Source organism: Vigna unguiculata, chromosome 10 (genome assembly GCF_037176805.1).
Source record: "Vigna unguiculata cultivar grain cowpea cultivar isolate G323 ecotype 2 chromosome 10, ASM3717680v1, whole genome shotgun sequence".
NCBI lineage: Eukaryota > Viridiplantae > Streptophyta > Magnoliopsida > Fabales > Fabaceae > Vigna > Vigna unguiculata.
In genome coordinates this window covers 6,408,474-6,420,236 of record NC_140801.1, presented here as the reverse complement: position 1 = coordinate 6,420,236, position 11,763 = coordinate 6,408,474, and the positions used below count along the sequence as shown (strand labels likewise).

Here is an 11,763-nt window from a genome sequence, read left to right as displayed (position 1 = left end):
TAAAAAATTAAATTAAAAAATGAAAAAAGAAATAAAAAATTAAAAAATCCAAAAAAAGAAGAGTTGACGCATGGTACATACTTCACGTTGTTAGTATCATACCAATAGAAAGAACCTAATTGTTACACATTTTCTAAAATATGGATCTAATTGAGACTAAACACAAATTTGAGGACCTATATGAGATTTTGGTACAAAATCGAAGATCAAGTGAGTATTTTAACCAACGATTTAATATTGCTCATATTTAACATATATTTCTGCCAAGAAGCGCTAATATATCTTTGCTTGTTTTAACAACTATCTATTCTAAATAGTTTCTTACTAGACCTCTCTATAGGGGTACTCCTTTTATACAGACAAACATAAAGTTACCAATGGATGTCAAAATTGTTAGAAGTCTCACTTCAATTAGAGACAAGACCAATTTATATTATATCAGTGGGTGTAAATCTCATCTTACTAGTCGACTTTATAAGGTTGAGTTAAACTTAAAATTTTCATTTTAACATGGTATCAGAATCATGATTAGAGCCTCTCAGCAAAATTTAATTATTTGTAGTTGTTGAGTCTATTATTCAACTCTGTTATCTAGTTAATGTCGGACTACTCATTAATGTCTAATTTCACGCACTAGATCTATATGCTTCGGTGTGAAATATTGTGTTGAAAGTTTCACATCGACTAAAAATAAAATCAATTTACAATATATAAATAGATGTAAAACTGATATTATGGTATATTATGACACAAGAAGTTTGATATTGCATTTGTTCTGTCTACAATTTGTCTGAGTTATAAAACTGATTAGGTAACCTAGAGCTCAAGAGAATCTGCAAAGGGTTGATCTTGGGCAAGGTGATGCCCAACCCTTCTTCCAAATCAACAGGTTCATCCACAGGCACCTCCAAACGAAAGGCCTGAAGCAAACGAGCAATCGTAATGAGAGTAACCTGTGTTGCAAAAGTTGAACCAGGGCAAGCCCTTCTCCCTGACCCAAAGGGCAAATACTCAAAATGCTGATGACCTTCATCAACAACTTCTCCATGCTCATTCACAAACCTCTCCGGTGAAAACTTCTCAGCCTCCGACCAGACACTAGGATCTCTGTGAAGCTTCCACACGTTCGCAAACACACGTGTGCCTTTGGGTACATGATACCCTTGAATGTAGCAGTCTTGTGTAGCCTCGTGGGGCACCAGCAGAGGCCCTGGAGGGTATAGCCTCAGCGTTTCCTTCACGATTGCTTGCAGATAAATTAGGTTTTTTATGTCACTTGCTTCCACCTTTCTCTCCCTTCCCACTTCGTCTTCAATCTCTTCCTGTGCTCGCTGCAACACCTCTGGGTTCTTCACCAACATCGTCAGTATCCATGTCATTGCGGTTGATGTCGTGTCTGATCCCGCTAACATTAGATTCTAAATATGAAAATTCACTTCCTCAGTAGAAATATTATTCAAAATATATTTAATTGGTACTTTTTACTAATACAAGTCAATAGAAGTATTATTTTTACATGTTGAATCATTTGACTGTGTCTAAGGGTTTATAATTTTAGACTATATTCTTTAGATAATATAATAAAAATATAATTTATTATATATATATATATATATATATATATATATATATATATGTATATATATATATATATATATATATATTAATGTTAATATTTTATACATGTAGCATATTTTTGAAAGAAAATATAAAAGAAAATAAAAACTGGTTAATGGGCTGGTGGACCAGCTCCTTTACTTGTTTGTTAAATGACACTTTGGGACAATTACTTCCTGCACCCGTCAATTTCTTCTCCCACCCAAAAATAAAAAAGATTAAGATTTTTTTTTTTAAATTTATAATCTAAAAATTTTTTGACTTACAAACTATATTAGGAAATATATTTTGTGATAAATAATTTTTAAATTATACAATCCAAAAGTGATTTTTAATTTTTGGAAATAATTTTCGTATAATTTGAAAAAAAAAACACGGAATTATTTTATATGAGGGCTGGAGTGAGAAATTTATGAAGGTGAAAGAACCTATCTTGTTAAATTCCTTTTCTATTCATTTTTGGATTTTAGTGGGGCAGGTCTTTTCTCTACTAAATACACTTTACATCCACTACTAAAATCTTTTCATTCCAGGCAAAGAAAATTTTCCCATTACTTGTTTTCTTTCTTGAGAAAGTACTCTACCATGAAACATTAATCATTAGTGATAAATTTATCTATTTATAATACTTATTTTAAAATCTTATCCATAGTAATTTGTACTTATATAAGAGTGCAAAATCTACATGTTCAATGTTTTAATAGGGGAGTTATGTATAACTATTACACTATATTTTATTTTATTAGCGACCAATTTCAGTAAAAAAAAGTTACTATAATGATCAATTTAGATATTAATTTATAAACAAAAAGTTATTGGTAACTAAAATAGTTTCTAAATTGGTCTCTAAATTAACCACTATAGTGAATTGGTCTTTAAATTGACCACTAATATTAGCTACCAAGGTTTTAACTACAAAATAAATTATTTTTTAAATTTGTATTTAAATGGATCTCTAATAGGACAAATCTAGAAACCAATTCGTTTCGTAGCTAAAACCTTGGTAGCTAATGTTAGTGACTAATTTAGAGATTAATTCACCATAATTAATGACCAATTTAGGGATCAATTCAGAAACTATTTTTGTTACCAATAATTTTCAGTTTATAAATTAGTATTTAAATTGGTCACTATAGTAACTAATTATTTTTTATTCCTAAAATTGATCACTAATAAGAGAGTTTCTTGTAGAGTTAGACTTATGTATATTAAACCAATTTTGTTTTTTCTCTTCCATTTGCTTTAAAAATATGTGAAAACATTATGTCAGAAAGTTAAGAAAAAAACTTTGGAAATATTGTTTCTTTCGGTATCTAATAGGGATGACAATATGGGCTTGACTCGGTGGGTCGACCCGCAAGCTCGCTAAAAATATGCAGGCGGGTCAAGATAATGAACCTGCAGGCCTACTAAAGCTCGACCTGCATAACCCGTGGCTCGCACGATTGGCTTTCATCTCACATAACCTAACACCTCTCACCCTAACTTAGTAGCAAGTTCATGTTTTGTGTTTTTTATTAGACTTGTTTCGATGGTTGAAAACTTGTTTTATTGGACTATTATAATGTTGTTGATGCTCTAGGACTTGGTTTATTTGAATGTTTTGGTGCTCCAAATATTAAAATTATGATGTTCTAAATATTATGGACTATTTTGATTTGTTATATTGAACTATTTCCATGCTTCAAGTTCGTTTTATTGAATTGTCTTGATACTTCAAATATAAAATTATGACGTCTAAGACTCTTCTTTTTTTTAAGTCAAGATGTCCAAATATGCGGGCTAGCCCGTAGGCCCACAAGTATGCAGGACAAATCACGTTTTTAAGCCCACAACTTCTCTGCAGGATGGGTCAACCTGGTCCATAATGTGCAGACTTAATGCGGACCAAGTTGTAATGACTTGGTCTGACCTATATTGTCATCCCTAGTATCTAACTTAGGTAGTGTTTTCAGGATAAAAATTAAAATGAATAATTTATTAGAAAACAAACTATAATAGATTATAGAAACAGAAAAAAAAGAAACCCTAATTAGTTATAAAAGGCTTACCGCAACATTAGCTTTGATGATAGTATCACGGTCATGATGAGAGAGAGGATCATCTTGAATAGCAGAGAGCATTACATCAATGAAATCATGTTTGTCCAATGACTTGTTATTGAGGGAATCAATTTTCTTATGTTCTTCAACCCAACCTCCCACAAGGTTGTCCAAATCTTTTGCAATTCGTTTCATGGATTTCAGCACTTTCCCTTGCACCCCAAACCATCCAAGAACTGGAATCAAATCTGAGGGAACAAACTCCCCAGATATATGCATGAACTCCTTTATAAGTTTCACAATACCATGTGCTTCTACATCATCCACATCTTCCAAATAACTGAAATACCTGTCCACCAACTTGCCAATTCTCAATTTCTTTCTAAAATTTTTGTTCTAAAAATTTTAGTAGAAATTTCAACTCAACTCATAACATAAGGGTTTAATAACTGAATATTGTTCGGTTTGATCAGAAAGAAATAGACTTAAACCTAATATTTTAAGTTTACAAAATCGACTTCAGTAAAAGTTTACATTCACATGTACTTCAAGCATATCTTGTATATATTATTGATACGAGATTTGTAGGAAACTTCGTCATCTTAATACATATACATTTTCAAACATAAAAATAAATATTTATGAACGATTTGATTACGATTGACACGATAATAGTAATAAATAATAAATATTTCTAAGATAATATTTTAAATATTTTTAATACCATTTATATTAAAAAGTGAAGTTTAAATGTAATTCAACATTTAAATATTTATGACATGAAATTTACACGCACTACAGCAAAATTTAATTTTACTTGGGGTTTATTTCTTGAGGTTACACTAACCTCCAATAAATGATACGACTCCCATAGGTTTTCGAAACCCCCAAAAATATAAGCGGTTCTTTCAAAAACCCCAGAAAATTTCCCTTGCATTTTATTCCCGCCTATTTTTTCCTTTTCTTTCTTCTAATTTCTGTAACTTCCTTCTCTTCATTTTTTTTACTTTTCTCTCTTCTTAGTATATCCTATACTCATATCACTGTGCTCGTGTGCCCTAAAATGTCATCCATCTCTCAACAAATCTTCATCTATCAAACTCAGGATCTTCGTCTCTCAATCAAATGTTTCAATTGGTACCGATTTTTCGTTTTCCCTCTTTGGTTTTCCGAAATTGTTTTTCACTCTCTCAATTTCTCACATGTTAGCTCGCTTATTCATCCGAAATTGTTAGTTCAAAACTACTTCACGTGCTCATAGCTGAATTTCTGCATCTTTCTAGCTGTGGCAAGAGAAAAAGAGTTTAATCTTTGAACAAGACATTGTGTACGCACCTGTCAAGAGCTTGAACATTTGTTTGATCCAGTGGAACTGGGACAAAACTATTATCATTCACCATGAGAACATTCTTGTATAACAGGTTCGTTCACTACAATTGGCTCTGTAACTGTATAACAACTGGTCATTTGTTTTTATGCTAATTTTTGTGATTTTGTTTGGTGAAAAGAGCTGGACATATGTGATAATGAAGACAAGAATTAAGTTATATGCTATTATCATATTGTATAGTATTACGCCTGGACACATGTAGAAAGTTGTGTATTCATTGCAAGTCAGTGAGGTTCTCAATTACTTGTTGTATTTTATTATAATAATCTAGAGATGAATTACAATTTGTAATCCAGGAGGTCAAAAAATTTTCGTGTGTGCTAGATAGGAAGCAATTCCATGTAAGTTTTAATATATTATTCCAATGCAGAATATTTAGCAATTCACAGTTGAAGGTAGTCAGAGTTTGTGATACTTCTATCTCATAGAAAGGTCAACAGTCGGTAGAATTTTTTTTCTTTCCCATTTTTGTGTTTTAGGGAATTCAATGAATCAATTATAGAGAGTTTCTTACCACCTATATAATATCATTCTTTCATAAGTGGTCAACTGTTTGATATAGAGGATAATACTGTTTGATTCTTTCCACATTCCTTTCTCCCCTTTACTTTTCTAAACTTCCAACAAAGATGTTTAAATCACTTGGTTTTGTTTGTGCCTAATAATTTTGTTCATATTTGCCTTCTTTTCTCTTGTGTTTAGGTTGCTGAAGAAGCAAGGTTTAAGGGACATACTTTGGATTCAAATGTCATTACTCCTGGAACTGAATTTGTGGTTGTCTTGTTAATTGCACTTCATTACTATGTTCATCTTAGGTTGAACAATGACCCTGGTTGGAAAACTATTAAGGTAAATCACTTTCAAAACATTTATCACATTTTTACTACAAAGACTGGTAAGAGGTTCTTCCTTCTGTTGTAGATAAGTTATGAGATAGGGAGAAATTATTTGAAGATGGCACCAATAAGGGTGATGTTAAGCCAAGACTTAGAACACTTGAAGAAATTATAGCTGCTTACAGAAAAATTGGGGTAATGCTAAGTTTTTCATTTGTCTTTTAACACTATTGGTATCAATGAGTTAAATATATTAATTTTACAGGATGCTTCTCCAGCTGCTGCCCAATCAATATGTTAAATATATTAAAGTGCAAGAGAGAAGAGAGAGCGAATCCAATCAACTCTCATGATTATTCTTCATTGATTTTCCTTGGATGAAGTTAAAGAATTTATCTTACTTTATTTGACTGATTCTTCATTTCACCAAATGGTGAGTGTATATCACCCAATGCTTGCTTCCCACAAACATCATAGTAGTGTCCATAACCATTATGTTATTGTTTGCTTACTTTACAATTTATTGTTTTATTTGATGAGTGTATTCTTTTTTATTTATTAAAAATATGGACTTTTTAATTGCTTCTTCGCCGTTCTTTTTTTTTCTTCCTGTTATATTCACCTTTTTCTAATGTAGAATGATGATGTTTAGTTTGGTTTTTCTATGTGGTAGTATAGTTTGGGTTTTTGTGAACTAGAAGTGTATCACAATATAGTATTGCTAAGGGATATAGGATGATCTTTACGTGTCAATTAAATGCTTCTTAGTCATTAGAATTCAGCTTTATGATTTGATCAAACCATTTGTGATTAATGAATACTTGCATATGAGCTATCATGCTATGAAGAAACACTTATATTCTCTCAGTACTTTGGTGATCTCTTTTATTCTCCTATTTTCTCTACTAGTCTTCTTAGTTAAAATTCAAGACTAGGATGAAATGGTTTAGTTCATCTTTTACTAAGTAGCTTATTAGGTGTCTTATGTTGTTATATGATTTTGGAATTTTTTGATAATTGAGATAGTTTTCTAATTGCAAAGTCTGAAGTGATGCAATGCAGGGAGATCAAGGACAATACAATACTTGGTGGTGGCCCTTGATAAATATGCAAATTTTGTGATAGCCATAAAAACATGCCTTAAATAATTGTCCAATCCCCACATACCACTTATGTTCTTTTGGTACAAAATAGTATTTATATTTTAACATTCATATATGCACCTCAAGAATCCTACAGATTCTTGTCCCTAATGGAACCATTGTCCCTAATGGAACCAAGGTAAATAATGTCGATCTAACTCTTGTTTCTAACATTTGAGAAAAATACATGAAAGTGTATCTAACTTTATGAGTCAAAGTAATTGATTTGATGGATGAATTTGGATAGTGCAGGTTAATATAAGTGCGATGCTTGGATTGATATATTTGTAGAGCCTCACTTGATTTAGATATATCTTTTCAAAGTTTTATTTTTTTTATTGGTATTTTTTTTTATTAGGCTGGCTGACAGGAATGTTGTATTTGGCAGATGAGCTGTTTGATGCTTCTATAAGTGACATTTCGGTAAGTCTTGTGAAAAATATTTTACATCTAATACACTAATGTGTGTATAACTATACTGTTGTGACCTTTTATAATATTTATAGATGTAAGACGAATAATATATAACTTGTTTGAGAAAGAAATGATTCTATATTATTAAAATAATTAATGCGAAATTATGAAGGATTCTATATTTTAATTTTAATGACTTTGATTGTTCATTATATATGTTGGTTTCTTTTGAATGAGTAAAGTCAGCTACTTACATAATACTTTTTGTATTATTACTAATATAAGTTTTGTATTATTACAGGTGCATACATGTATCAGAATCTTCTTTTGGGTGAAACTTCTTTTGTAAATGTAATGATGTAAAGATAGTGTAGGTCTTTTAATTTTAGTTGACAATGACTTATTTTTCTATTTCTTATTCTAGACATAAATATTTTTTACAGTTGAAAATTTGTTGATCCCAAACATGATGGATAGAAATATTAATGCCTACTACTACTACTGAGTTTACAAATTATAGAAAAATATTATTTATTCGGTCTATAAAATTATGATCACGTTGTACGCTGATAATTACACACTTATAATTTATAAACACTTAATATAATGTGGCACATTATATGACATGTCATTGTAATTGGTTGTGAACATGTAAGACTAATATAATTGTTTAGTTACATTTAATCAACAAACTATACATTAATTATTGCATATAATCCACCAGGGTTCAATGATTGCTAGTCCACTATTGATACTATTTGAATAGAAAATATGGTTATAGTCCAGGCATTACTTGGGGTTTTCAACCCCATGTATTACTGGGGGTTTTCAGAACCCCAGATATTACTGGGGGTTTTCGAAACCTCAAGCATTAGTAGGGGTTTTCGAAACCCCATGCATTACCAGGGGTTTTCGAAACCCCGGGTATTAACGGGGGTTTTCGAAACCTCCGGTAAAGTTGTGTTAGTTCCAGGGGTTGCTAAAAACCTCCGGTAATTTGTTAGCTACGCTTGCTCTTCCGGGGGAATTGCAAACCCTTGGTAAAATCATTAGTGGGGGTTAAAACCCCCAGAAACGCCAAATATAATCCCCACTAAAAATAATTATTTTTGTAGTGACGCTTATTTATTTTAAATTTGTTTGGTTATATATATATATATATATATATATATATATATATATATATATATATATATATATATATATATATATATTGTAATTTGTGATAATTTTGTTATATATATATATATATATATATATATAAAGATCTTAAAGTTTGTATTTAAGAAACAATCTATGAAAATTATATTCACAAATTATATATATATATATATATATATATATATATATATATATATATATATTAAATAGAGTATTTGGAGTATTCTAATTTTTATGCACACATAATTATATGTATAAATTAAATTGTACTCACATACATAATATAGAAAAATATATAAATATATAAATATATATATATATATATATATATATATTAAATTTCTTGTGTCTATAATTACTATAATCTAAAAGTAAACATTTCTATCAAATTACACATATATAAGTTGACGTGAAATTTTATTTCATGTCTTATAGAATAAGATAGCATTGAATGATTTATGTAGTTTCTTATTCATGTCCCATGTAATAACAGGAAAAATATTACTAAGAAATTGACGAAAATATCATAAATATTATAAAAAATTCTTAGAAAATAACTAATTTTATTGACTTAAAGTAAATTAAAAAATCAATTTAGAGAATAATTTTTTTATTAGTCCAAACATTAATAATTAACATTAATAGATAATTTTTAGATACTGATTTATAATATAAACGATTTTAGTTATAATTTTTTATTTATAATAAAAATTATTTTAGTTATCAGTAATTTTTTATTAACAAATTATTATTATTATAATTTTTAATCAATCAATCGATCATTATTTAAAAATTAATTTTCATATAATGTATAATTCGTCCTTAAAAGGATCGGAATCAAAATGAAAATGAAAAAGTCAAACCTATGAGCAGAAGATAAGAAACAATTTTCCAAACATACCTTTTCCCAGCGATCATCTTGGTCACGATGTTGAAGCTCAAGCGTTCCATCCACTCACTTATAGTGACTTTAACATCACTTTTACCTCCAACATACATCCAGAGATCCTTCACCAAAGTATCAATCTCAGACTCATAAACATGCCTCAGGAATTCGAGGCGGCGAGCAGAGAGCAATTCAAGCATGATGAGCTTTCTGATCTTGATCCAGTACGCGCCATAAGGCGCAAATCCAAACCCTGCAAAATTGTAACCAAGAAGCACACCATGGCTACTCTTAGGGCGTGAGGCCAGGACCTTATCAAGGGTCGTGAAGCACTCTTTTATGGCCTCTTGGTTGCAGATCACAAGCGCAGGGTATGCCCCTAGACGGATTCGAAAGATGGGGCCATATTTGTCGGCCAAAGCAGCAAAGGTCCTAGCAAGGGGTGTCTGGGCCCCTAACAGGTGGAGGTGACCAATCAAAGGTAGGGCACCCGAGGGTTCTGGGGGTTCTCTACCCTTCGTTTTGTGACCACCCTTTTGCTTCCTGCATGTGTTGTAGAGAAGAATTATGGTTATGGCTATCACTACCACAAGTGTTGGTTGTGAAAGGGAGTCCATGGCGTGGAACTTCAACTGGTGTTAAAAGATTTAAGATAAGATTAGATGAGTCACTTAAGAGGATAGTGTTCAGGTTTGTTTCAGTGAAAATGGGATTGAAAACTATTACAATAATACTACCACTCTGCATAATTAAATTGTCTGTGTCAATTACAAGTACTTCAATATTTTGGACTAATTAAGACTTTTTTTTTTTGGGAATTAGTTATATATAAAATTCTTCATCCTCTCCCATAAACTGTATATATTCAAGATTGATTTTTAATTTTTTTAATTTTCATAATTAATTATACACTTTCAAAGTGAAGTAACTGATGGATTATTTTTCTCATTTAACATTAGTCTTATATACATAAATTATTTGACACCTTTGAAAAATCTTAAAATAATATATATATATATATATATATATATATATATATATATATATATATATATATATATATGTCTTTTATTTTATGTATTGTTTATTTTATTTTTTTTACGCAATATGTAGCATTGACTCACACTTTATTCCAAATAGTAACTGGAAAATTGATGTGCTATAATTAAATTCACAAGAAAAGTGAGAGGAAAACGACAGGAATATAATATTGGACTTTTGGCAATGACTTGTTCCTACTTGGATGTAACTTGAAATCAATGAGAGACATGACTTTAAGAAATAAAAAGATTATATCCGAAGACTTTTTGACTTTTAAGCTGAATTTAATTTAATCAAAGTTAATGACGAAGTAATCATCAAACCAACTACCAAAGATATTATGAAATTTGCAATACTTTTTCTATCCTTTGATGAGAAATTGAACTTTGTGTTCTCAGAGAAACTCCAATCATTACAAAAAAAATATATTTTTAGCAGGAATTTATTAATTGGGGTTCCAATAACCTTCAGGAAAAACTAATCTTACAGGAGGTTTTAATAATCTTCGTTAAGAGGGGTTTGTTAAAGAAACTCCAGTAAATTTGAATATTTTTTTATTTTTTTTCATTTCCCATTTTTTATAGTATTTTAAAATTTTAATTAAACATACTTTCTCGATTTTATCGTGACAATCTTACTTAGGAAAGAAGGACACCCTTATCCACCGTTCTCCTTCGATGATCCACCATCGTTCTCCTTGATGTCCACCGTTCTTTCTCAATGTTTGAATTTAATGTAACGAAGATCATTCTCTCTACTTTCAATTTTGTTTCTCTACTTCTTATCACTCTTTCTCTTTCAATTCCATCTCCCTACTATTAATTTCGATTTCGTTTTCATTTTCATGCATTCGATTTCAATTTTCCTACCTTCAATTTCAATTTCACTACGTTCGATTTCAATTTTCCTACCTTCGATTTCGATTTCATTACGTTCGATTTCGATTTTCCTACCTTCGATTTCAATTTCATTGCATTCTATTTCGATTTCGATTCCCTACTTTCGATTTCATTTCTCTACTTTTCATTTTGTTTTCGTTTACTCATGTCCTAACTGACTGTTGTTGTTTTTAGGTATTTAATTGTCTCATAAGATCAGTTTTAGCCACTCTTTTATTTGAATTAAAGAATCTTCACATGACTTCTAAGTTTAGTTTTATATTAGCTTCTCTACTATTGTATCATGATATCATGCTTAGTTAACAAAAAAATTTCATCTCTATAATTGTATTTTA

General features: G+C 30.3%; 1 protein-coding gene across 1 annotated transcript; it reads right to left on the bottom strand.

The window, feature by feature from the left end:
• Positions 1-724: 724 nt before the first annotated feature.
• LOC114165085 (cytochrome P450 CYP82J17-like) lies at positions 725-10,204 on the bottom strand. The gene is made up of 3 exons (XM_028049737.2): positions 9,504-10,204; positions 3,669-4,008; positions 725-1,418 (listed from the first exon to the last, which is right to left on the bottom strand). The coding sequence occupies exons 1-3, from the start codon at positions 10,103-10,105 to the stop codon at positions 780-782; spliced, it is 1,581 nt and encodes a 526-aa protein (XP_027905538.2). The 5' UTR covers positions 10,106-10,204; the 3' UTR covers positions 725-779.
• Positions 10,205-11,763: the final 1,559 nt, after the last annotated feature.

Bases quoted from the DNA above. Each gene is read 5' to 3' on its own strand.
- LOC114165085 (XM_028049737.2), bottom strand. From the start codon at position 10,105: ATGGACTCCCTTTCACAACCAACACTTGTGGTAGTGATAGCCATAACC. The intron at 4,009-9,503 runs GTATGTTTGGAA...GTTGGTGGACAG, and splicing joins AAGATGATCGCTGGGAAAAG to GTATTTCAGTTATTTGGAAG. The intron at 1,419-3,668 runs GTAAGCCTTTTA...TTTCATATTTAG, and splicing joins TCATCAAAGCTAATGTTGCG to AATCTAATGTTAGCGGGATC.